At 61.3% G+C, this 26,939-nt stretch overlaps 1 protein-coding gene across 1 annotated transcript; it reads right to left on the bottom strand.

Moving 5' to 3' along the window:
- Positions 1-80: 80 nt before the first annotated feature.
- GRHPR (glyoxylate and hydroxypyruvate reductase) lies at positions 81-6,429 on the bottom strand. Its single transcript, XM_082074989.1, has 9 exons — positions 6,279-6,429; positions 5,891-6,021; positions 5,448-5,520; positions 4,947-5,063; positions 4,324-4,412; positions 3,600-3,704; positions 2,384-2,519; positions 1,677-1,807; positions 81-373 (listed from the first exon to the last, which is right to left on the bottom strand). The coding sequence occupies exons 1-9, from the start codon at positions 6,341-6,343 to the stop codon at positions 252-254; spliced, it is 969 nt and encodes a 322-aa protein (XP_081931115.1). The 5' UTR covers positions 6,344-6,429; the 3' UTR covers positions 81-251.
- Between the last annotated feature and the right edge of the window lie 20,510 nt (positions 6,430-26,939).

Raw genomic sequence — 26,939 nt, 5'->3', positions numbered from 1 at the left:
CCTGCAGCACCGTGTGCTCTGCAGCACCGTGTGCTCTGCACCCAGGGACACCCGCTCACAAACGACATGAGCTCGACACATTCACTGTTTCTCTTTAATGCCCCCGCGCGGTTCCCCGCGGCTGCACGGCGGTGAGGAGCACAGCGCGCTCGGCCAGGCTTCCCCGGGAGCCCCGCTGGTCCTGCAGCCGGCGGCAGCTCCCGGGCACCGGCCTCACCGCGGCGGCTCCCGGGGCTCGTGGTGCTCGGCCGTCACAGCCGCAGCTCGGCGGGCATGGGGTCCCCCCGCAGCCCGGCCAGCAGGTTGTCAGCCGCCAGCACGGCCATGGTGCTCCGCGTGGCGTGGGTGGCGCTCCCGATGTGCGGCAGGATCACTGCGGGGACAGGACGGTCACTCACTCACCGCCCACCTTCGCTGGGCTCTCACAGCCAACCCGGGTCCTGCACCAGCTGCTGCTCCACCAGGAGCTCACATTGGACATGGAGTGTCGAACAACATCACCAGACACTGAGGACTGGAAAGCACATCTGATAAATGGCTAACTGAGCTGTTTTTAAGTCCTCCACGCCACGGTCAGCCAGAAGCGGGTCTGTGTCCAGGCTGGGCACTCACCGTCCTGCACGGACACCGTCAGCGGGACACATACAATACCAGCCCTGCGGCAGACGAACACGCGGTGAAATTTGCACGGTGTTCTCTGATTGCCACACAGCTCTGGGACGTTCTGAACCAAGAACGCTGAGGATCCCAGGAGAGCACTGAGGATCCCGGGAGAACACGGAGGATCCCAGGAGAACATTGAGGATCCCGGGAGAACACGGAGGATCCCAGGAGAGCACTGAGGATCCCGGGAGAACCCAACCTGCCCGGTGCCCGTCCCTACCCAGCAAACAGCCTGCCTGAGCTTGCCAGGCTCCAGTTCCGCAGCCGAAGTTGCATTGGGCCGTCCAGGGGATGCAGCCAGAGCGTCTGCAGAGGAGCCCGGCTCGCCCGCAGCAGGAGCGCTCGCGGGGCTCTGCAGCTGGGGACGCCTGTCTTGCTGCCATCGGCTGCGGAACGGGGGCGGCAGGACAAGGCCAGCCCTTGAATGAACCGTCCTCTGAGCACACGCGCCGATCCTGCACCTGGCAGCCCCGGCTCACACTGCATGGGCCAGGGGCAGAGTCCTGCAGCAGCTGCATGAGGGTGATTCCTCCGGGCAGGCTCAGCACACAGCTCTATAGCCACATGGGGAGCTTTTCTAGCAGAATATGCACCCAGGAGCTTGCAGAACACCAGAGCGTGGCAGGGCATGGGCAGGACTGGTTTCTCATTCAGGCACCTGCTGGTGTCAGACCCCTCTGTGAATTTCACCCCATGCCTCAGCCCATGGAATGGAGACCCATCAGGAAGGTGTCAAAAATGAGCTGATCTCAGCTGCTCTCTGGACAGTTAAAACACCTCTTAGGCTTGTTTGGTGTCAGGCTGATGAGGCCCTTCCCCGAGCAGCTCCCCGCACTGTGCAGTGGTCCCTGCGTTCCGCTGACGGCACCGGCCCGGCCCGTCCTCCCACGGTCAGCGCTCTGCAGCGCGGCCTCACGGGGACGGGGGTGTCACCGCACCAGAGGACGGGTCCCCAGCCGGGGGTCACCCATGGCACCGGCTGCCGGAGCGGCGCGGCCCGGCTGCCCACCTACCGCAGTTCCTGAGGGACAGCAGGGGATGGTCCGTGGGCAGCGGCTCCGGCGTCGTCACGTCCAGCCCCGCCGCCGCGATCTGGCCCTGGGCCAGCACGTCGTACAGGTCCTGCTGGTTCACCACGGCCCCCCTGCCGGCACAGAGACACCCGTGCTGCGGCACAGCGTCCCGCGGGCTCCCTGGGACACGCAGCCCAGGCCTGGGACAGCTGGGACGGCTGCGGCGGTGGCACCTGCGTCCCCAGGGCTGCTCGAGCAGAGCTCAGAACCTCCTGGATGTGCCCGACCCTCCCAGAGTGATGAGCTGCTCCTGCTCTGGACGCGGCAGAGAAGTGCCCGAGTGCAGGCAGCCATGGAGGTGCAGGCAGCCATGGAGGGAGGTGCAGGCAGCAACGGAGGGAGGTGCAGGCAGCAATGGAGGTGCAGGCAGCCACAGAGGTGCAGGCAGCAATGGGGGAGGTGCAGGCAGCCATGGAGGGAGGTGCAGGCAGCAATGGAGGGAGGTGCAGGCAGCCATGGAGGTGCAGGCAGCAATGGAGGGAGGTGCAGGCAGCCATGGAGGTGCAGGCAGCAATGGGGGAGGTGCAGGCAGCAATGGAGGGAGGTGCAGGCAGCCATGGAGGTGCAGGCAGCAATGGAGGGAGGTGTGGCCAGCCTACCGTGTCCCCCCTACAACCACAGCATGCAGGAGACTGGGCTGTGATTACCTGCTCGTGTTAACGAACACAGCGGTCTTCTTCATCCTGCTGAAGAAGTCCTTGTTGCACATTCCCTGGGTGGCCGGAGTCAAAGCACAGGTCACCACAACGAAGTCCGACTCTTCGGCCAGCCTGGTGAGCGGGACTAATGGAGAAACTCGGGTCACGGCTCCGCGTGGGCACCTCCCCGACGAGCTCTGCAGCCCCCTGGCCCCTCGTGGTCCCCGTGAGCCAGCTCTGCTCTGCCGAGACCCGGCCGGCCCTTCACACACAGGGAGACACAGGGACCCGCAGACACTGAACAGAGACCACGCGCCTTCCCACAGACACTGCTGCAGCGCTTTGCTTCCCTTTACAATTAACATCAAGCCAAAGAGGAACCTAGTGATGCTTCAGCCGTCTCGCTCAAAGGCGGCTCTGGTATGTATTTCATATTCAGAGAGCAAAATGTGAAAGCAGCAGTATATACCAGCATTAAATCTACCTAAATAGTAATGACGTGTGCCCCTCTCACCCCTGCATGCGAGGGCAGGAAAGCACAAGGAGCAGGACAAGGGCTGCTGAAGGCTTTGCTCAAAATGTACCAACTAGAAACAGCTTCTGCTTGAAATATTAGCACTTGATGCAAGACTCAGGACTCTACCAGGCGCACAGAAGAGTCCCGTTCAACAACCGAGAGACATTCCCAGGCCTGGCTGCACTGTGACCTGCATTTTAACGCGGGAGGTTACAGACAGTGTTTGTCTGCAGCAAGGAACAGCCACCCTCTGTGAGACCTGCGGTCCCCATGGGGATGGGCTCACGACCCTTCCTCTGCTCCCAGGGGCCACTGTCCCCTCCTCGTCCCTTATGTCCCACTTCCCTGTGGGAAGAGGACTGACTGGGAATCACAGAGGGACGCAGGGGACGATGAAAGGCAAAAGCAGCAGAAACAGCCACAGTCCCTGGTCACGACGAGCGGTCAGGCAGAGCCCGGTGTCCCACGTGTGCCTGGGATCAAAGGACACAGGTGTCCCCCCGCTCTCCGCCATCACACCGGCACATCTGGGATTCACCATTCCCTCCTTTGGTGCCTTCACAGCGGTTCATGCCAGTGACAGCGAGGAGAGCCCAGAACGTCCAGCTCACACCCTCCATCGCCCGGGCCACCCCGCGGGGTGTCAGCCCTGGAGCCGCCCCAGGCACAGTGCTCGGCCGCCCGGCCCCGCTCCGGCGCCCTTCTTACCGAACTCGGCCCCAAACTCCGCAGCGTTCTCAGGTTTTGGGCGACTGCCAGTGTACAGAAACTTCTTGACTCCAAAGGGCTTCAGGCGGCGGGCAACGGCCTGTCCTGGGAGCGAGAGGACGGTCCAGCCGCTGCAGCGGCACCTGCACCGCTGTGCGGCACAGGGACCGGCACCGGTCGGTGCAGCCCGGCAGCCTGTCCTGCGCCAGCTCGCGCGGTGCAGCTGGCGCGCAGCAGCTCACAGAGCGCGCGGCCCACGGGTCACGGTGCTGCCGCCACCGCGTCCGCTGCTCCCACGCCGGCAGGAGCTCCCGGCCCCACTGAACCTGCACAAAGGGAGCCGCGCGACAGGAAACCCGAACCTGCCCGAGGGAGCAACCCGAAAAGTGAGGGAAGGAATAGCCATCTGCTGACAAAGTCCACAACCGAAGGGATGGCAAGCACTCCATCTTGGACTTTGTCAGGGGATTTGTTTGACTGACAATCGAGGGGACAATGTCCAGTTTGCTGTAGCATTCACATGCACTGGATGTGTTTGAATGCTTTAAACTTTAAGTTTTAGGCTTGATGAGTCAAGACTGCTGTTCAGAGAGGCTCTACCCAGGCCTCTTTGTTGTTCTCATAGATTTTAAGAGGTGAGCATGCTGGACACCACCTTGGCTGAACCTCCGAAACCACCCTGCCCTCACTGGAGACACAAATCTCGTGCCTGACCTGCACTTACCTATTCTTCCCAGACCTATGATGCCCACCGTGCTATCAGACAGACCATAGCCACACATCCACAAGGGCTTCCATGTTGTCCAGCCACCACTAGCAGAGAGCGAGACAGAGCAGCCGTCAGACAGCAGCAAGGGCGAGCCCAGCGCAGCACGTGGGCAGGCACGCCGGCTCCCGCCGCCGCAGGGCCAGCCCTGCACGCACAGGGTGCACCCCCCGCCCCGCGGCTCCCGCGGCCGTGACCGTGCTGGTCTCCTGCAGGAACCTGCTTGGGCCTCGGGACCGACTCAATTCAGCACCGCCGACCGCAGCCCTGAACGACTGCCCGTCGGTGGGCTCTGGCCAGACGCCCCCTGCGTGCCCTCCCGAGGGGTCTGTGTGTCCCCGCTGCCCTGTCCCGCAGCCCTGCTGCCCCGCACACAGACGGGAGTTCTGCCCGCGCGGCCCCTGCGCAGCACGTCTCCAAAGTCACGGAACTGCGGGGAACTCCACCTTGGCCCGCGAGGTACTCGGTGCAAGCCGGGTGAGACTGGCTGCAGCCCAGTGTCATCCGTGCAGCGGGGCACGCTGTGTCCTGCAGCCCGGGGCTGCGGGCTCGGAGCCAGCCCCCTGCAGCTGGATACTCACTTCTTCACCTGCTCCACCGCCTCGGGCAGCCGGCGGCACGTGGCCAGGAGCAAAGCCACGGAGAGCTCCGCGGTGGCGTCGGTCAGCACGTCAGGCGTGTACCCCACGCGGATCCCTCTGCAAGGCAAGCACAGGTTTCTGGGGTAACGCTGCCAGCCCTGGGGAGATACCTCGACGTTTCTGGGCAAGCTGCTGACGCTACACATCCCCAGCTATCTGCAGCACCACGTGCAGGACGACATCCCTTTGGGCTCCTCAGCTCCTCCTCTGCAGGGGTTATCCTAGTCTCACTCCAGCATCCGCAGGCCCCTCCAGCCCCAGCTGGGGTGACCCCAACAGTACCCCAGCAAGAGAGAGGTGCAGGTCACACACCCCGTCCAGCCCACGTTCCACCTGCCAGCCCCGTGCCCAAGCGACCTGCGGCTCTGCCGCATACAGAGCTTCCCCTCCTCCCCCTGCTCGGCCGGGCCGTCCCGCACGGGGCAGGGGGTCGGCGGTTACCGCTTCTTAATTTCGTCCAGGGCGAGGTGGTCAAACCCCACGGACAGCGTGCTGATCACTTTCAGGCCGGGCCCTGCAAGACACCGTCAGCTCGCGGCTGCCCAGCGTCGCCCCGACGGCGGGGACAGGAACGGAATAGGAGGAGGGCACGGGGAGGGGGACGAGACGGGTCGGGAGGGGAGCGGGAGAGGCACGGGATGGGCATGGAAAGGGTCGAGAGGGGGGCGCGGGACGGGAGCGGGACGCAGGGGGAACGGGAGGAGAAGGGGAGAGGAACGGGAGAGGACCCGAGGGGTCGCGGCGGGGCGTGGGAGCAGACGGGGGGGGACGCGGGGAAAGGGGATGGGAACGGGAGGGGAACGGGAGAGGAGCAGAAGGGGACAGGAGAGGTCGGGAAGGGAAGGGGAGGCGGACGGGGAGCAGAGCGTCGGGGCCGCACCCACCGGCCGCGTCCAGCACCTCGCGGTCGATGCGGTCGGACAGGAGGCAGAGCAGCCCCCGCTTCCCCGACACGCCCGCCAGCAGCTCGGCCCGCGGCACCGGCTCCTCCGAGTCCCACAGCTGGACGTGGCACCTGCGGGAGCGGGCCCGTCACCGCCACCGCCGAGGGACCGCCACGGCCACCGGGCCCAGCACCGGCACGGCCACCGCCGAGGGACCGCCACCGGGCCCGGCACCGCCACCGGCACCGCCACGGCCACCGGCACCGCCACCGGGCCCAGCACCACCACCGGCACCGCCACCGGGCCCGGCACCACCACCGGCACCGCCACCGGCGCCGGGCCCGCCACGGCACCGGCACTGGCCCACCCCGCCCGGCTCCGCGCTCACCCGGCGGCCTGCGACAGGACCCGCAGCCCCTCGGCCGGGATCCGCCGCGTCACGAACACCGCCATGGCCGTTTAACCGCCCCGCTCCGCCGCGCAGCGACCCCGAGCGGCCGCTCCGCCCCGCGGGGACCGGCCCGCGCGCGGCCGGCGGCGGGAGGGGCGGGACGGCGCGGGGAGCGGCCCTGCGGTGCGGCCTGTGGTGCGACCGTGCCGTGCACCCTGCAGCACACCCTGCTGTGCACCCTGCAGTGCACCCTGCCGTGCACCCTGCCGTGCAACCCTGCCGTGCACCCTGCAGTGCACCCTGCCGTGCACCCTGCCGTGCAACCCTGCAGCACACCCTGCTGTGCACCCTGCAGTGCACCCTGCCGTGCAACCTGCCGTGCAACCTGCCGTGCAACCCTGCGGTGCAACCCTGCCGTGCACCCTGCCGTGCAACCCTGCGGTGCAACCCTGCCGTGCAACCCAGCCGTGCAACCCTGCCGTGCAACCCTGCCGTACACCCTGCCGTGCACCCTGCTGTGCAACCCTGCAGCACACCCTGCCGTGCACCCAGCTGTGCACCCTGCGGTGCACCCTGCAGTGCACCCTGCTGTGCACCCAGCTGTGCACCCTGCTGTGCACCCTGCTGTGCAACCCTGCTGTGCAACCCTGCCGTGTAACCCTGCAGTGCAACCGTGCAGTGCATGCACAGAACACCCCTGCAGTGTGCCCATGTGTTTCTCCTGGGTCACTTGTGCCACAGTCACCTTTGCGATAGCACAAGGGGTAAGAGGTTCAGGCCTGTCATGGGGAAGGAATTGTTGCCCTGAGGGTCGTGAGAGCCTGTGCCAGGTACCCAGAGAGGTGGTGGCTGAACCATCCCTGAGACATCCCAGGCCAGGCTGGACGGGGTCTGAGCACCCTGAGCTGGTGCAGATGTCCCTGTCATGGCAGGGGGGCTGGGGGGGTCTGAAGGTCCCTTCAATCCAGCTGTTCTGTGGTTGTTCTCTGACTCTGTTCCACGCATGGAGCACCTCTGTAGCACAGGCGGAGCACCTCTGCGGTGCACACATGCAGTGCACGCCTGGAGAGAGGACACGGGGCCTGGCTGGGTGTCTGGGCCGGCACACGGAGTGGCGGGTCCTGTCACATGCTGTTTTGCTGTGGTCACCCAGAGCTCCTTTCTGAGCTCCGACCTCTTCTGTCTGCGGAGGAGTCACATAAGCACTTGCGTCTGCTGGCCAAGCAGGCACGGGGGGGCTGTGGTGCACCCTGCTGGGACCCAGCCCGGCGCTCTGAGCAGCACATGCGCTCCAAAGCGAGAGTGGGGACACGCCAGCCAAGAGGAACAAGCCACCCAACTGGAGCTCCAGGAGCAGCGCTTGTCGCCCACAGGGCCCTCTGTTCTGCTACCGTCAGAGACCCTGTTCGGACATCACCCCACGGCAAGGGCTGAGCTGGGTGCCCGTTCCATCATGGAGAAGGGGCGCTACATGTGGCCAGCAATTGGTGCTGTAGATTTTGGGTAGTGTTTTAGGATGAGCATTTCCACCTCAGAGCCTCCTGTGACTGCTGTTTAAATTTGCCGGAGACCTGGTCTCAATCTGCTTTATAATCACAAAATGAACACAGCTAGGTATAGGACTGTGTGTGGGCAACAAAAACAAAGGAAGACATGAGCTTGTACAGGATGGTGTGGGGAAATAGGTGCGTTATCCCTGGAACTGAGCGCAGAGTCATACCAGTACAGAAAACACATCTGCAGACAGAGCAGAAGCGGAGTTAACGTCCCAGGGTCCCGCTCTGACTCCTCGTGCTGCTCGCAGGCGGTGCCGGGCACGCGGGGCGGTCGCGGCGCGTCCCCCGCGCCCCGCGGTGAGGAGGAGCACGGCCCGCAGGGTCAGACCTGCGCTGTGACCCCGGTGTGACCGCAGGCAGAGCACGGGGACACCGGCGTCACCGCGACACGGCACGGCTGCCAACACAAAGGGTCTGTCTGTCTGTCCATGATGGCACTTCTTCCCCATCGTGGCCCTGGGAGGTGGGAGCCTCCTTTATCTGACGGAAGCTTTATCAAGAGCGCTGGCGAGGGCGGGAGCGCACAACCGTCTGATCCTAATGGGGTTTTGCAGTAACCTGGGGGTGCAGGGCCCTGCGGTACTCTCCTCTGTCATGAAACGTCTGTGCTATACAAGGTAGCAGCTTATCTAATGAGACTGCACTCTACTGGTGGGATTTTCCTTTATCCTGATGCGTGTCTGCTCCCACCATCAGTATGTTGTCAGATTATGCCAGCAGAATCCGTTTGATTTTTTAATAATTGGTTGAAAGTTTACTTTATTTTTTTGAGCGGGGTTATCGTTAGAGCTGACATCTCCCTCACTGATCACCCCAGGATTTGTGTCAGGAGTGTCTGCTCTCCAGTGTGACATCCCCGCACTAATCCTGTGCCACAGCGGCTGCAAGGTTCTTGCTTTTCCGCTCCTGCCGGCGTGGTGAGCGCGGTGGTGCGGCTCACCGGCTGAGCACGCCGCGGCTGATGGTGCCGCGCGTTGCCGGAGCCAGCGCGCGTCCTCCGGCGGCACCAGTACCAGCAGAACTGAGACCCCCAGGCAGGATTTCTGTACAAAACAAGACACGCAGGGCTGGTGAACGTGTTGCTTTGTTGGTGCACTTACCTGGACAGAGCACTCACAGTCTGCCTCCTTAGCTGCGTGCCGTCAGATTCTCTGAGCAACCTGGTCTGGCTGAAGACGCGGCTGCTTACTGCAGAGGGATCGAGTGGGTGACGTGTGAAGGTCCCTGCCAGCCCAACGCATTCTGCGATTCCTGGAAAGGTGCAGGAAGCCTTTTCTGGAGTGCCGTGGCTCCTCATGGCGCCGCAGCATCACCGGCTCCAGCCACGGTGCAATGCGGGACCTGTCGGCAAACGCACCCGCACACGCTTTGGGGTGTCTCACAAAATCACCGCTCAGTGGCAAAGGCGTGTGACAACAGGATCCGGGCAAGGACGAGGAACGAGTGCTTCCCTGCGCACCACGGGACGCCAGCCGCTCACACCAGAGCTGGGATACTCTGCCTGCCCTGAGCGCTGCTCCGCGTCACACCAGGCACACAGTTCGGTGACAGAACCCTTTTGCATCACATGAGCCGGCAGCAGCTGAGCTCTGTGTGCCTATTTGGTTCACAGGCCACAGCCCATCGGGGTGAGAAACTCTTGTGTTTTGGGGAGGGGACAGCTCCCCATTCCCTGCAGGGGAACAGGATCCCTGAGCCTTCTCTGTCCTCAGCTCCTGCACCCGTGGATACTGCGTGGGCACAGACAGGATTGCTCTTGAGGCAGCTCTGAACACCATGGTTTCCTCACCAGTGTCACCCCATCTCAAGCGCCACCCGAGGCCGTAGCTCCTGGTTCCATGGCATTGTGTGCCTGATTTTAAAAAGGCAGGAGTTTTGTGAGCACGGGACAAACGGAGCTTGATTCCCCGTGAGTTTCCGCCCCACAGGTGGCCGTGTTCAGTGTCACAGGAGGTGGGGTCTCATTGAAGTGTTCCCTGGGGATGAGGATGGACTGGATGAAGGCACTGACGCGGTGTCCCACAAGACGTGGGTGTGCGACGCAGCGCTCCCCTCCACGGGACACCAGAAGGTCCTGGCCGTCTGCACGTCCAGCCCTTGCCCTGGAGGCTGTAGGAGTGTGGCTCACATCTCCAGACACACAGTGCAATCGGTGACCCAATGCTTCCAGTCCTCTTGTGTTTTGAGCGAGTTTGGAGGGGGAGGAGGAGAGCGTGTCTGACACCTGTGAGTACGGGGGCGCAGTGCTGGTACCTCGCCTTCCCGGAGCATCTGCTGACACGTCCCCTCCCTCCTTGCAGGGATGTGGGTTGCAATGTCTGGGGCTTCTCTGCCACCTCTGCTGGCAAACGTGAAAGAAATATGTTCATGAAAGGTGGAGGGAGGCGATCCTGTGCCCTGGGGAGGCCCCATCTGCAGAACTGGGGCCAGTGCTGGGCTCCCCAGGTCAAGAGGGACAAGGAACCACTGCAGAGAGTCCAGGGAGGGACACGGAGATGCTGAGGGGTCTGGAGCATCTTTGTGTGAGGAGACACTGAGAGAGCTGGGGCTGCGGAGTGGAGAAGAGGAGCTGAGAGGGATGTGATCAATGATCAGTGTGTCAGGGTGGTGTCAGGATGGAGCAGACTCTGTTCAGTGGTGCCCAAGGCCAGGGTGAGGGGCAGCGGGCACAGACTGAAACACAGGAGGCTCCATGTGAACACGAGCAGAACCTTGTTTGCTGGAGGTGCCAGAGCCTGGCCCAGGCTGCCCAGAGCGGGTGTGGAGTCTCCTTCTGTGAGCCATTGCAGCCCCTGGGATCCTGTGTGATCTGCTGTGACCCTGCGGGAGCAGGGGGGGCTGGGGACACACGGGGGTCACTAACAGCCTGGGGTGCTGTGAAACCTCTCTCTGCACTATCCCAGCCTGTCAGCAGCACCTCTTGGTCAAGCTGATGGAGGAGGGAGATGGGGCCGGGGTCCCTGTGAGGGACAGGGGTGCCCGCGCCTGCAGCTGCTGCCCGTCCTGCCTGCAAACACTGCGCGGGTAGGGAGTAGCTGTAGGTCTTGTTTTCCAATAAGCGTGCACAAGTGAGGTCTATTATCTATAAATAACACTTGGATGTAACTACAGGAAGCCCTTGGCACTGATAGAAAATATTGATTCACTGTTAGGTTACAAAAATTTATACATAGCAAAATTTAATGCTCTTTACATAAAAGTATTAGGCTACTTAAACAAAACTTCAAAAACTCCCAGTAACAGCTACACTGAATTAGAAAAGAATTCAGCTTTAAGACACTGCCTCCATATTACCCTTATGCAAACACTGGGCTAGAACATCACCTGCATTGCTGTAGAAATGTCTCCTTCATGCAACAGGTAAGAACATACCCTAGGCTATTTTGTCATATTTGCTCTACATTGATCAACTTTGCCCCATTTTTGAAACTGCCTGCAGCCCCTGCCCTTCCTGCCCGTTGGGAGCAGCTGCTGCTCAGCCAGTGCTTGTGGACATGGGAGCAAACTGGGACCACTGTGGGGGAACTGGAGGGACTGAGGTTGGACCACGGGGCGGGACGTGTGGGACAGGGCTTTTGGGGGGACAGCTGCTGGGAGGTGGGAAAGTCTATGTGAAGCTGGTCAGGAGACAGCGCTGCACATGCGGAGGGATCCAGCTGCCGCAGTGCTGCCCAGCAGGGACCGCAGCAGCCTGGAGCCGTCACCAGCGGCAGGGCTGGTGTCCCCGGGGTCAGGGCCGGCAGGGCGGTGGCTGCGCTGTCCCCTGCCCGCTCCCGGGGCTGTCCTGTCCTGTCCCGTCCCGGCTGCTTCAGACCTGTCAGAGCAGGGCTACCCCTGAGCCACCCCGTTAATAACCCTGTTAATTAGCACTTCACCTGCACACAGACATTGTTCCCTTTGCAGAGCACGGGCAGTGACTATTGCTGAGCCCGAGTGGCTCCAGGACACACCACGGCCACACGCACACAAGGAGCTGTGTCCTCCTCTCGATGACATTCAGTGTAACTTCTTGTCTTCTTCTGGTTTCATGGGACAAACTGGTTAGCAATTCCTGGTTTCCCATATTGGTGTTTTACAGGTATTACATACATGTATATGTGTATAAAAACACACGCACACACACATAGATGTGCAATTTACATTTAATATTTTCTGTATTTCCTCTAAATCCCTTCTGGTGACAAGCCAGCCTGGCTGCCTTTCTGCAGCACACCTGACCAGGTCTCCACTCCGCAGAGCGTGGCGCACAGGTGAACACGTAAGGCTGAGCCACGGCATCTTCAGCCGTCACAGCATCTCCATCCCACCTTTTCCTTCTGCGTTGTTCCTCTGCTGCGTTTGACCCATCATCTCCCCACCATGGCAGACACGGGTGGCTGTGGGAAGCCAGACCCGTGTTCCACCGCCTGCTCACGCTGCACCCACCGGTGACCCCACAGCCCCCGCCTCTGCCGGCCCCTCCAGGGCTCCGTGTCCGTCAGCCTCCTTACCTGGCGATGTCTCATAGCCTTTCCATGCTCTGCTGCGCTTCGCCTCGCCCCGGAGTTTCAGGATGTTGAAGTAATTAATCAGTCTCTCGTTCCTCACCTCCTGTTATCTGGACACCCTGCTGAAAACTGAGTTGTAAAATTTGTTTTTGCCATCTGATTTGTTTCACACAGACCTACAGACAATTTCTGCTCTGAGAAAATCTGCAGAGCTCTGTGAAACCTTTCTGAAAGCTGAAATGAGAGAGATGGATGGATGGATGGATGGATGGATGGATGGATGGATAGGTGGATGGATGGATAGGTGGATGGATGGATGGATGGGTGGACAGACGGATGGATAGATGGATGGATGCATGGATGGATGCATGAATGGATGGGTGGATGGATGGATGGATAGGTGGATGGATGGATGGATGGATGGACGGATGGATATGTGGATGGATGGATGGATATGTGGATGGATGGATGGATGGATATGTGGATGGATGGATGGATGGATGGATGGATGGATGGATGGATGGATGGATGGATGTGTGGATGGATGGGTGGACGGACAGACAGAAGGATGGACGGACAGATGGATGGATGGATGGAGGGATGGATGGGTGGGTGGATGGATGGATGGATGGATGGATGGATGGATGGGTGGATGGATGGATGGGTGGGTGGATGGATGGACAGATGGATGGATGGATGGAGGGATGGATAGGTGGATGGATGGAAGGGTGGATGGATGGATGGATGGAGGGATGGATAGGTGGATGGGTGGATGGATGGATGAATGAATGGGTGGATGAGTGGGTGGGTGGATGGATGGATGGATAGGTTGCTGGGTGGGTGGGTGGATGGATGTGTGGATGGATGGATGGGTGGATGGATGGATAGGTGGGTGGATGGATGGATGGGTGGATGGATGGATAGGTGGGTGGATGGAGGGATGGGTGGATGGATGGGTGGCTGGAGGGGTGGATGGATGGACACCACTTCTTCCTCCACTTGCCGTTGGGCGGACAGGCCACTGCTCAGGACCGAGACCCCAGTACCCCCACCAGGTCCAGGGGCAGCTTCTCTTTCTTCCTGTGCACGCTTGCTGGGGTTTGCCGTAGGAACTCGTGCATCATTGCTGTGACATCTGGGAAAGCCTTGCTGTGGGCTGAGCCTCCTCCAACACTGTTTTCACATTTCCTATGGGTGAGGCTGTTCGATTCCCAATTCTGATATTTTTCGCTGCCAGTTGACTTGGTACAGAGAGAGCCAGCTGGACACCTGAGTCAGGAGGTGGCTGTAGGAGACATGTCTGAGCTTCCTCTCAGCCCCGTGCGCCCCGGGCCATGGTCAGCAGGGCCACAGTGCTGCCATGGGCTGAGCAGCTGCCCCTCCAGAGACTCGGGTGCGCGCTCCACCGGTGGAGGTGGAAGTGTCACCCTCTTGGGGACAGCAGGGGCTTGATGGAACTTTAGGAGTGACGATCAGGACATGACAAAAACAACTACTGGCTTTCACTGTATGCAGGTGATGTCATCGCTGGCAAAGCTTGCGGCTCTCTGGGGAATACAGAAGTGTAGAGGTGTAGCAGCTCCTTGCAAAAAGCCAGCAGAACAGCCGTGTCTCCATCTGTCCATCCCATCCCATCCCATCCCATCCCACCCCATCCCATCCCATCCCATCCCATCCCATCCCATCCCATCCCATCCCATCCATCCCGTCCCATCCCATCCCATCCCATCCCATCCCATCCCATCCCACCCCATCCCATCCCGTCCCATCCCACCCCATCCCATCCCATCCCATCCCATCCCATCCCATCCCATCCCATCCATCCCGTCCCATCCCATCCCATCCCGTCCCATCCCATCCCATCCCATCCCATCCCATCCCATCCCATCCCATCCCATCCCATCCCATCCTGTCCTGTCTCATCCCATCCCATCTGATCCCAGGCCATCCCATCCCATCCCATCCCATCCCATCCCGTCCCGTCCCGTCCCGTCCCCTCCCGTCCCGTCCCGTCCCGCCCCGTCCCATCCCATCCCATCCCATCCCATCCCATCCCGTCCCGTCCCGTCCCGTCCCGTCCCGTCCCGTCCCGTCCCATCCCATCCCATCCCTGCATCCCGAGTTTTGAGGAGAAGACATGGTTCTCAAGGGAGCACTGGGGGTGAGAACCCATTTCCCAGGGCTTTACACCAACCTGGACTAGATAAGAACCTGCCAGAGGGCTAGTGATGGGACCAAATCTGTCAGACTTATGCCCATCCAATTAATTGGCCAATTCTCAGAGCAAAACCTATTGGGATGCAGCTGGTTAACGAATAACTCTGCCGTGGGGCATGGCTGTGTTCCCATTTCAGGATCTGCCATGTGCCCCCAGGGGCAACGCCGGGCACCAGCAGCGCTGGCTCCTGGAGGGGCCGGGGATGCGCTCGCCCGGGGACAGGCCGGTGTGTGTGTGCAGTGGCTCTGCGCCCCTGGCCCGGGGACAGCCCGGTGCTGTGTGCGGTGGCTCTGCGGGACAGGCCGGTGTGTGTGTGCGGTGGCTCTGCGCCCCGGGGACAGCCCGGTGTGTGTGTGCGGTGGCTCTGCGGGACAGGCCGGTGTGTGTGTGCGGTGGCTCTGCGGGAAAGCCCGGTGTGTGTGTGCGGTGGCTCTGCGGGACAGCCCGGTGCTGTGTGCGGTGGCTCTGCGGGACAGCCCGGTGCTGTGTGCGGTGGCTCTGCGGGACAGCCCGGTGTGTGTGTGCGGTGGCTCTGCGGGACAGCCCGGTGCTGTGTGCGGTGGCTCTGCGGGACAGCCCGGTGTGTGTGTGCGGTGGCTCTGCGCCCCTGGCCCGGGGACAGCCCGGTGTGTGTGTGCGGTGGCTCTGCGCCCCTGGCCCCGAGCAGCGCCGGGCCGGCTCCCCGCCGCAGCGCCGGCAGCGCCTGCCCCGCACCGCGGGAGGGGATGTGCCGCTGCTCGCCACGCCGCTCACCGCCCTCCCCCCGGGGAAACGGCTCCTGTCCCTCTGCGGCGCTGACCGGTCTCAGGTTGGGTTCTGCCGCTGCCAGAGAGCCAGCAGTGGGGCTGGTGATGGTTTGCAGCCCCTGCCGGGGTCTGTTTCTGACAAAACCTGTAATCTGCTGCTGGATGGGGCTGCCCTGAGCCAAGACGGGCCACCCCGGCAGCGCCATGGCGTTTCCTCCAGCAGAGCAGGACCTCGTCCGTCATAGAATCACAGAACCACAGAGGGTTTGTGTTGCAGCGCCCTCCCCAGCTCCCCAGCCCCCCTGCCATGGGCAGGGACATCTGCACCAACACAGGTGCTCAGAGCCCCGTCCAGCCTGGCCTGGGATGTCCCCACGGATGGTTCATCCTGGTACAAGGCACTTTCCTTGCCGAGCAATTTCCCCATGAGGGTGGGAGTCCCCCTGCCGCTGTGCCCATGCTGGTGACCTCCTGCCACGGCTGCCACCACACTGCTGTGGACACACAGCTCCGGGCAGGACCAGGGTCACCAGCGTCCCACCGCCCGACGTGGCAGCTGCGGTGGTGAGACAGGGGAAAGGAGCAGATACAAGTCTGTGGGTTAATTTGCCAAGCAAGTACCTCTGGCCCCTTTATCCCATAAATGCTGCATTCCTGGTTTGGATGACAGCTGGACAAAGGTGTACAAAGGTGTCACAGGGCTTGTAAGGGTGGCACGGAAGCAGGGACACACACAGACAAAGGGCTTTTTGCTCCATCAGTCATTTTTCCTGTCATTGCCTGTATCCCTGGTGACAGGAAGGCTTTGGTCCGTGCAATGGCCTCACGCTGTGGTCCTGCAGGCCCTCCTGAGGCGCTGGTGTCACCTCCTTCCCCCAGCCCATGGCTCTGCGCTCTGCTCTGTGCTGCCCCTTGGCACCTGCAGGTGTGGAGGTGGGACAGACCCGTCCCGCAGGGAGCTGGGCACCCTGGGGATCGCTCCACCGAACGCACCAGCCTCCCAGGATCTCCAGGGCTCCCTCCTGGGACACAGGACCTGGACCTGCCCTTGGCGCGCACCTGGGGCTGGAGACCAGCGGCAGCCTGGATCTTCCCATCCCGTCCTGGTCTGAGCATCCTTCCATTGCTGCTCCTGCTTGCCTCGCTGTGTGCCCATGGCCACATCTCCATGGACCCGCTGTTCCCATGGCCACATCTCCATGGCCTCGCTGTGTGCCCATGGCCACATCTCCATGGATTCGCTGTGTGCCCATGGCCACATCTCCATGGCCTCGCTGTGTGCCCATGGCCACATCTCCATGGACCCGCTGTTCCCATGGCCACATCTCCATGGCCTCGCTGTGTGCCCATGGCCACATCTCCATGGATTCGCTGTGTGCCCATGGCCACATCTCCATGGATTCGCTGTGTGCCCATGGTCACATCTCCATGGGTTCGCTGTTCCCATGGTCACATCTCCGCTCCCTCTCTGTTCCTGCAGCAGAGGTGACTCCTGTCCCTTGTGCAGTTTGCAGGACCAGGGTTTTGCACATGGGACACCGCGCACGGGTGACACCGTTTCAGGCTCTGTGACATTCAGAAGTCTATTAGCGGGATGAAAGTTTTCATTTACTGGAGGGCAAGTGTGTACTTGGACTGTTAGACTATTACCACAGGATTATTTTAAAAGCATTTTCAGAGATTTCCTGTAGGGAGGAAAACATATATCCTCTCCATTAAGGATTTCACCCACACCAGTTTCTTTAATCCTTCTTAAGGGATAGCTAGGATTTTCTCTTTAGGAGCAACAAAAACCTTTGGACAATGCTGCTCTAAGGAGCAATATTTTAATTTTCCTTTCCTGAAACAGATAACTGCCACCTTCACAGGAGGGCTCAGTGCTCGGCCTGGGAAGGGCTCGCCGCAGGTGGATCGCACGGGGCACCGGTTGCCGCTGTGCAGGGTCCCGGGTCTGTGCCGGCCAAGGGCTGGAGGAGCAGCCAGGGACCCGCTGGAGCTGCCCCAACCCAGATCGTCCCCACAGAGCCCAGCGCCCCAGGCTGTTAGTGACCCCTGTGTGTCCCCAGCCCCCCCCGCTCCCGCAGGGTCACAGCAGATCACACAGGATCCCAGGGGCTGCAATGGCTCACAGAAGGAGACTCCACACCCGCTCTGGGCAGCCTGGGCCAGGCTCTGGCACCTCCAGCAAACAAGGTTCTGCTCATGTTCACATGGAGCCTCCTGTGTTTCAGTCTGTGCCCGCTGCCCCTCACCCTGGCCTTGGGCACCACTGAACAGAGTCTGCTCCATCCTGACACCCACCCTGAGCTATTGATCCATTGATCACATCCCTCTCAGCTTCTCTTCTCCAGGCTCATCACCAGAGCTCCGCTCACCCTGCTCCCTGCCCCAGCTGAGATCGGCCAGATTGGTTAAGCTGGGACTATGGCCCCCAAAACAAGGGAAGGGTCGTTAATCCCCCAACCCTCCTGAACAGGCTGCAGTGGCGTTGACAGCATTGGGACCGTTTTTTGGCAGGTGTCCTGTCCCCCAGTCTCACCAGATGAGCTTTCATCCCCAGCAGCATTTCTGGATTTGCATCTCTGATGTTGCTTTCTAGAGATGTAAGGGCTGCCGGAAGAAACTCGCCTGGGAGGGGCTGGACACCTGCACTTGGCCGTCACACACTGACCACAAGCTGGTCTTCAGATGCATTATGTGGCTACCGCAAGGAGAAATGGGCCACCTGCCCTGTGCATCCTCGGTCAGAGCAGCAGCTCCAGGGCTCTCCTGGGACCTCTTGCCGTGCCCTCTATCCTGCTGGAGATACTGGGGACACCTCCAGCCCCTGCAACAGCCCCAGCGGGCGCTCAGCGGGTGACAATGACAGGAGCGGTCCCTGCAACAGGAACAAAACGCCTGGCTCGTGTCTGCATTGTGGCGAGGCGCCGTTTGCCGTGCACCGCGGCACTTACCAAAACAAGCCTGCCTCTCTTTAATGGGCTTTCAATAAAAACACAGCAGCGTGCTCAGGGCACCGACGTGCGGCAGCGAGCGCGAGAGGGGCCGAGGCGGCAGAAGAGCGGGCTGCGCGTAACAATGGAGCGTGCGAGAAGGGAGAGAAAGGCAGGCAGATGGCATGAATATTAGTGCATGAAAATGACTAACACTCTGAGAATTTCCCAGTGTACTTCTGACTGGTTTGGGCTTGCTTCTATAATTAATTTATGGAAAGCACCTAAATTGGGAATAAACACAATCTCGCAAATCCCTTCTAATCTCTGCCTGTATTTTTGAAACGATACCCTGAAGGTACAGTTGCTTACAATGATTAAACTGTTTTCCTTTTAAGAATTAAAAGGGACTTCTTTTTTTCCCGTGTGATTGTGCAGAGCATTAGTGGTCAGGGCTGAGCTCAGAACTGCTTTAGATGCAATCTATTGTTGGAAATGCCCGGATGGGAGCATTTCCCCCCCAGACCACTGGATGATAAATCTGGCAATATTTTCATTTTGGATTCATATATTTTAACACAAAATACGACCTGGTGTGTTGTCAGCCACCTAACGACTCAGAAGCACTCTGACATTAGCATAAATTTGGAAACTTCATTAAAAAAAAAAAAAAAAAGGATTTTTCATTAAGTTGCCGCTTGTCTCTGGCAACAAAAGCAGCCCCGGGTCCCTCGGGCAGGACGCGGGGGGCGCGGGGTCCGTCGTGCGGGCGGGAACCGGCTGCTCGGCGCGGGAGGAGCCGCCTGCGGAGACACCGGGTCCCGCACCGCGGCCACAGGTCCCGCACCGCGGCCACCGGGTCCCGCACCGCGGCCACCGGGTCCCGCACCGCGGCCCCGCCCGTGCTCACAGCGCTCCGGCTGCTGCAGCCGCCAGCGGGGCCGCCCGAGCCCTGCGGAGGGGACGGGCATGGGGACAGGCGTGGGGACCGGCATGGGGACAGGCGTGGGGACAGGCGTGGGGACAGCCATGGGGACAGGCGTGGGGACAGCCATGGGAACAGGCGTGAGGACGGGCATGGGGACAGGCGTGAGGACAGCCATGGGGACAGGTGTGGAGACGGGCATGGGGACAGGCGTGAGGACAGCCATGGGGACAGGTGTGGAGACGGGCATGGGGACAGGCAGCAAGCCAGCCCTGGGATGCCTGCCACTGGCTCCAGTGTGTCCCCAGGACAGCTGTGCACAACTGTCACATGGCCTTGGGGTGCTGGCCAAGGAAGGACAACACACCACTGGATCAAAGCTCCCCCAGTCCCCCTGCCATGACAGGGACACCTTCACTAGCTCAGGGTGCTCAGAGCCCGTCCAGCCTGGCCTGGGATGTCTCAGGGATGGTTCAGCCACCACCTCTCTGGGCACCTGGCACAGGCTCTCACCACCCTCTCTGTAAAATGAAACACGAAATTCAGTGCTGTCCGTGGCCATGGGGCTGGGCTGGGGAATGAGTCCGTCAGTGAGGACATGAGGGTGCAGGAGGGAAGTGGGTTTTTATTACATGACTTATGTTTCAACATGAAGATCAAGGCAAGTATTACCCAGGGCAGAACCTGTCCCTTCGGTTTGGCCTCTGCAGCTCAGTCATGCATAGGAGAAGCCTTTTCCTTGTTCCCTCCAGCACATCCTGTAATGGCTAATGAGAAGATATTGTGGCAGTGAAAAACTCTCTCAGCCTCATAAACACAATGACAGGGCTAAGTGATCCGTCTGCCGCGCGAGCGGCGCCCGGGCTGCACGTCTCAGGCGAACGCTTCCCATTTGCAGGCTGTTTGCATGGGCTTGATGAGCTCCGGCAGCAGCTCCGGCAGCTGCGAGACAGGTGACAACAGGGGAGGCCGCCAGAGGACATCGTGACGCCCGGTGCCACCGTGGGCCCGCGGCTGGGACCTCTGGCTCCTGGGTGGTCAGTGGCCTGGCCAGAGGGTGAGCTCCGGCAACAGCCCCTGCGGACACGTGTGCTGCAGCAGCTCCGTGTCCCCCCAGCAGCTCCATGTCACCACAGCAGCTCCGTGTCCCCACAGCAGCTCCATGTCCGCCAGCAGCTCTGTGTACCCATGACAGCTCTGTGTCCCCATGGCAGCTCCATGTCACCGCAGCACCTCCATGACCCCAGCAGCTCTGTGTCCCCATGAGCTGCTCCCGTGTCCCTGGGGCTGCAGCTTCGCCAGCAGCTGGTTTGGTTTGTGCAAAGTCCACCTTGGGACATTTACTTTTGTCCTGTTGTGGCTGTTTGTTCAACCACAACCTTCCCGGGGGTCCATGTGCTCTGCTGTGCTCAACGGTGCTTCCTAAGACAGGACCGCTGGGCTTCAACAGTTTTTGTGTTCCTTGGGGAAAATAAAAGAGTGAAAAAGGCTGAATGTGATCTTTGTTTTCAGAATACTACTGCAGTAATTAAAATGCTTTGGAAGGTGTTCTGTTCCCAGAAGTAATAAATAGTTTTGACTGCTTTGCCCCATTAATTGCATATTAGTTGAATGTTTATTTTTTTATAACATGCATATTCACTCACCTGTTTACTGTGTCAGTTAAATGCATATTTAAATATGTACTATACCCTTTAATGCATAGTAATTATGTGGTGGAGATGAAGACTCTGAGCAGCCCTTCCGAGGGAGCAGACGTTTGCGAGCACGGTCCGTGTTGACTCTGGATACCAACCCTGCCAGCTCTGCCGAGGGCACGGCTGGGCTGCGTGTGCGTGGACACGGACACACGGACACAGGGACACACGGACACACGGACACAGGGACACAGGGACACACGGACACAGGGACACAGGGACACATGGACACACGGACACACGGACACATGGACACAGGGACACAGGGACACAGGGACACAGGGACACACGGACACACAGACACAGGGACACACGGACACACGGACACAGGGACACACGGACACAGGGACACAGGGACACAGGGACACAGGGACACACGGACACACAGACACAGGGACACACGGACACACGGACACAGGGACACACGGACACAGGGACACAGGGACACACGGACACACAGACACAGGGACACACGGACACAGGGACACAGGGACACACGGACACAGGGACACATGGACACAGGGACACAGGGACACAGGGACACAGGGACACATGGACACAGGGACACACGGACACAGGGACACACGGACACACAGACACAGGGACACACGGACAAAGGGACACACGGACACAGGGACACACAGACACAGGGACACACGGACACACAGACACAGGACACAGGGACACACGGACACACAGACACAGGGACACAGGGACACAGGGACACACGGACACAGGGACACACGGACACAGGGACACAGGGACACACGGACACACGGACAGAGGGACACACGGACACAGGGACACACAGGGACACAGGGACACAGGGACACAGGGACACATGGACACGGACACAGGGACACAGGACACACGGACACAGGGACACACAGGGACACAGGGACACACAGGGACACAGGGACACATGGACACGGACACAGGGACACAGGACACACGGACACAGGGACACAGGGACACACAGACACAGGGACACACAGACACACGGACACAGGGACACAGGGACACACGGACACAGGGACACAGGGACACAGGGACACAGCCTTCAGGGCTGTGCCGGCTGCCTGCAGCCTTCCCTCGTGAGCAGCTCCCTGGCTCGGCCAAGGGCCGGGCTCTGGAGGTGTGAGGAGGAGGAGGAAGAGGAGGAAGGGCTGGTGCTGGTTTCCTGGTCTGGCCTCAGCCCGTGGCTCCGCCGGGTGACCAGGGCAGGTGACAGACACCCGCCAGGTGACCCAGGTGACAGACACCACTGCTGGGTGACCTGGGACGGGTGACAGGTACCGGACACCAGCCACGGCAGCTCCCGTCCTGGACACCCCGTGCACTCTGTGCTGCCGCAAGTGCCGGCGGGGCAGCGCCCAGGGAACTCGCATTCCGCCCCAGGTCTCGGCAGAGGCGCTGCCGTTGCAGGTGCCCAAGTTCAGCGTAGGCTCCAGAACTGGTGACCAGCTCCTGCCAGCCCTGGCTGGATGCGTCATGTTGTTGGATTTCGTAGGAAACATCAGTTGCACCCTTTCGATGTGCTGAGTCAGCAGCTGCCTTGGCAATGCTGACTGTTGTTGGGTAAAAGCTGAAGCCTGCCCGGGTGAGGGAGCAGGACCGCGGGTGTCCGGGACGGGACGGGACAGCGCCGCGGCCACTGCCACCTCTGAGGATTAACTGGGTTTGCGTTTGGGCTGTGGTACATGACAGTAAGGGCTCAGCAGAGTCACCAGCTCTTGTGGGGACAGAAAACACTGTTTGTTAAGTCACTTGGTGACTGACAGGCTGGCTGTACACCTGAAGGCTCACCCACTTTTCTCAAGCATGCCCAGCTGTCTCCTGCGACAGGTCCCTGATGTCCTGCCCTGCCTGACGGAAACAGCCAGCAGCTCCTGGCGGTTCTGTTAAAGACAAAATAACGCCTGGTGCCACCACAGCTCTGCTGGGGACGGGGGGCGCACCCTGCACCACCTCCCCCAGCGCCGCTGGGCAGAGCCCACCCGCAAGACCCGCTCCCTCCTGCAATGCTGCACCAGCTGCACCAGCTGCACCAGCTGCACCAGCTGCCCCGCACTGCACCAGCTGCACTGGGCGCCAGGACGGTCCATGTGGGGAATCAGCTTCCCTTGGCGCAGCACTGAGCTCCCTGTACAGCCGCTGGTGTTTGGACCATGGCACACCGCAGCGGTGCGGCAGACCGGGGCAAAGCCAGCGGCAAAACCAGCGGAGGCTGAGCTGCTCCCACACTGACCGTGCCCCGTCTCGGGCGGTCAGTGTGCACACAGCAACCAGCTGCTCCTCATCCTCCCCGGAGCTCGCAGAGCCCCGCCGCAGGGCAGGAGGGCACCCACAGACACAGCCAGGATGTTTTTGGTGGCACCACATGTTGAGTGGAACTGTGTGGAGCAACGCATGTGTTCCCGTCCCTCAGGGGGCTCCCGGATCTCAGGCTGCTGCCGCTGCCATCAGCTCCTCCTTGGCTGAGCCTCCTCCGCCCGGCAGCCGCCAGCGCTGCAGAGCCCATGGCCCTGCTCCGCAGCCACGCTCGGCTGCCGCTTTCCAGCCTCGTGCCCTCCCTGTGGCACTTTACTTCCGAGACAGCAGGTCTGCAAGGAAACGGATGGGGATGCGCATCCTCTGCCTGGCGTGGCCCCAGCCCGCGTTTCGTGTCCCCAGAAGGGTGGTGGTCCCAGCCCTGCGCACAGACCCCTGCCCGCAGGATGTGAGCTCGCGCTGGCCGCGTCCCTGTGCCGCGGGTCAGAGCGGGCGCGCCGCGAGCTGGGCCGGGCGCCGCAGCAGTGAGCTGGTCCTACCGCGGCAGCGAGCTGGTCCCGCCGCGGCAGCGAGCTGGTCCCACCGCGGCAGCGAGCTGGTCCCACCGCGGCAGCGAGCTGGTCCCGCCGCGGCAGCGAGCTGGTCCCACCACGGCAGCGAGCTGGTCCCACCACGGCAGCGAGCTGGTCCCACCGCGGCAGCGAGCTGGTCCCACCACGGCAGCGAGCTGGTCCCGCCGCGGCAGCGAGCTGGTCCCACCACGGCAGCGAGCTGGTCCCGCTGCAGCAGCGAGCTGGTCCCGCCGCGGCAGCGAGCTGGTCCCGCCGCGGCAGCGAGCTGGTCCCGCCGCGGCAGCGAGCTGGTCCCGCCGCGGCAGCGAGCTGGTCCCGCCGCGGCAGCGAGCTGGTCCCGCCGCGGCAGCGAGCTGGTCCCACCACGGCAGCGAGCTGGTCCCGCCGCGTCCCCCCGCAGCGGCGCCCAGGCCCCGCGCCATCGCACGCTGCTGTGGCCGCATTTCCAGCCACGGGTCCGGCTGCAGCCTTCCTAGGAACAATGCACTCCTACTGTATGGTACCAGATTGTACATCAAAACTATTATTTCCAACATCTCTGGCTTAATTGTAAAACTATAATACAAATGACATTGGGGGTTTGCTGAAGTTAAATTTTAATAGCAAGTCAGTGCCCTTTTAATGACATTTTATACATTTAAATTGGGCATGATCCCTTTGGGAACAGTAATTTTATTCATGGAGATTATGTCTAATTTGAATATAAAAACACCACTAAAAAGATATTGGATTTGCTATTTTTCACTTGCAGGAGCTCTGGAGTCCAATCTTCCCAACTGACTGGCTTTGGTGGATTAAAAACAAAAACCCAACAAACCAACAGCCCCCTCCAACCTCCACCCCGCTCTCCCCGAGCAGCTGCTGGGGACGGCGGCCACCTCCAGAGCCACCGCAGCGCCGTCCGGCGCTGGAGCTGGCCAGAGACTCCCGATTCCAGCACCCACGGCCCGGGGCTCCTGTCCCGTTGGCAGATGGGCTGGTGGGGAGGGTCCCTTGCCCCACCGAGGGCAGGATGGGGCCCGCTGGCCTCGTGCTTTGGCAGCATCAGTCCCGCCGTCCTTCCTCGTGGCAGCTGGTTACGGAGGGACAGCCCGCAGACAGAGCTGCTGGGGCAACGTCACCAACCCACACTCGGTGCCCGCTGTGCGTGAGGGACCCTCGATGGCTTGGGGACACTTGCACACCACCAGCACCAATGCTCACAGGGGATCCAGATGGGTCCTGCAGAGTCCAGGGAGGATGCTGAGCAGAGAGGGGCCAAGTGTGTAAGCAGCACACTCTGGTCCCCCCGTCAGGGCGGCCGGTGAGGGGAACTGGGGCTGTTTTGGGGGCACCCCTTTCCAGCTGTGCAGAGCGCGTGTCCGCTCCGCATGGTGCTGTCGGAGGAGGAGCTGGCGGGCAGGTGAATTTCGCAAATGAAAAATAGTTCTGGTCCTTCCTGGGGACCAAAATAAAACCACCAGGGTTGCAAAACCCTCTGTTGGGGGAGCGGGAGGAGCAGCCTGGTGTGCGGGGGCTGCGCGGGAGACGGGCGCTGGGGGAGCGGGGGGCAGCAGGACGGCCAAGTGGCCACACACGGGGCTGTGCCCAGCCCTGCTGGCCACCAGCCCAGCCCTCCGGCACCGCGCGGCCGATAACGGCGCCGACACCGACACGCGCCGCGCAGAGCTGCAGCCTTGTCTCCCAGACAGGATAAACTGTTTGGCCTTTGGACAAGATTATTTCTGTTCAGAACAGGATTGTTATCACTTAATTGAAAATAATTATCCAATGCAAATTGGCTTCAAGTTGGCAGGCTGAGTTGAGAGACGGCGCATTTCCAGGCTGTCCTGGGGACGGGTGAGTGCTGGGACCGCCTGCAGGGCTGGGGGGACCTGGGGACCAGGGGCAGACGTTCCCTCTGTGACTCCCGCACCCCAGGAGGAGAATGCAGGGGCCGTCCTGCCTGCTGGTGCATTCGTGCCCTGGGCCCTCCGGTTTGTGTTTCTAAAGCGCAGACGAGCTTTGCAGCCCCTGGGGGCGGGAAGGCCCGGTCCATGGCGGCATCGCCGGCCAGCACCGCGCTGCGCCCGCCCCGGCGCGGCTGCAGCCGCAGGCACCCGCGGTGCAGACCAGACGAGGCCAGCGCTGGTGCAGTCACACACACCGCAGGAGTCAACACAAATCTGGTGAGCGTGCTGGGGGTCACTGTGCCCACAGACCAGCGGAGGTGGTGGAGGTGCCGGAACCAGCCTCTCCAGAGACCTCTGCTCAGGTGTCATGGGGAAGGTGCCAACGAGCCCACAGCCCATGGGGTGTCTGCACTGGGGATTTCCTCACATGAAGGACACAGCTCTGCTGCCATTGACCAGGACAGCTGCGCTTGCACCCGATGATGGAGACACCTGGTGCTGAGAGGGGCTGGGGACAGCCGGGATGTGGAGACCTCCGGAGAACCAGGCAGAAAAGAACCCGCGGGCACCTACACCTCGGCTGTGCCTGGGCTCCCGCTGCTGAACCTGTTCTTACTACACACAAGCAGCCCACCCGTCACGTCATCTGCGTCAGCATCTTCTCAGCAGAAAACTTCTGAGGAGAGCCAGAGACCCCTATTGCTCTGTGAGATCTCACCCCACGCCAAGTCCCTCAACACCTGCTGGATCTTCCACTTTCGGGAGCCCTGTGGCCACCCTTGTCCTCTCCACAGGCCACAGTCAGCCCGGGGAGGGGGACGTGCCAGGAGACCCCTGCCTGGTGGAGATCACCAGGACTGTCCCTCCGTGATGGAGATCAACAGGTCTGTCCCTCCATGGTGGAGATCACCAGGACTGTCCCTCCGTGGTGGAGATCACCGGGGCTGTCCCTCCATGGTGGAGATCACCGGGGCTGTCCCTCCGTGGTGGAGATCACTGGGGCTGTCCCTCCGTGGTGGAGATCACTGGGGCTGTGCCACTGTGGTGGAGATCACCGGGACTGTCCCTCCGTGGTGGAGATCACCGGGACTGTCCCTCTGTGGTGGAGATCACTGGGGCTGTCTCTCCATGGTGGAGATCACCAGGACTGTCCCTCCGTGGTGGAGATCACCGGGGCTGTCCTTTCATGGTGGAGATCACCGGGGCTGTGCCACTGTGGTGGAGACCACCGGTGTTACTGGTGTCCGGGATCCGCCGCATCCCACCGGTGTCGGCGTGTCCGGGCTCCCTGTGGCCGTTCTGCCCCTTTTCTTTTTCCTGCCTGAGCAGGTTTGGATCAGACGAGACACAACACCGCTGCA

This window comes from Streptopelia decaocto, assembly GCF_964273445.1.
Source record: "Streptopelia decaocto genome assembly, chromosome: Z".
In the NCBI taxonomy this organism is placed as follows: Eukaryota; Metazoa; Chordata; class Aves; order Columbiformes; family Columbidae; genus Streptopelia; species Streptopelia decaocto.
The sequence above is the reverse complement of the archived record's forward strand: the minus strand, read 5'-3'. Positions and strand labels throughout refer to the sequence as shown.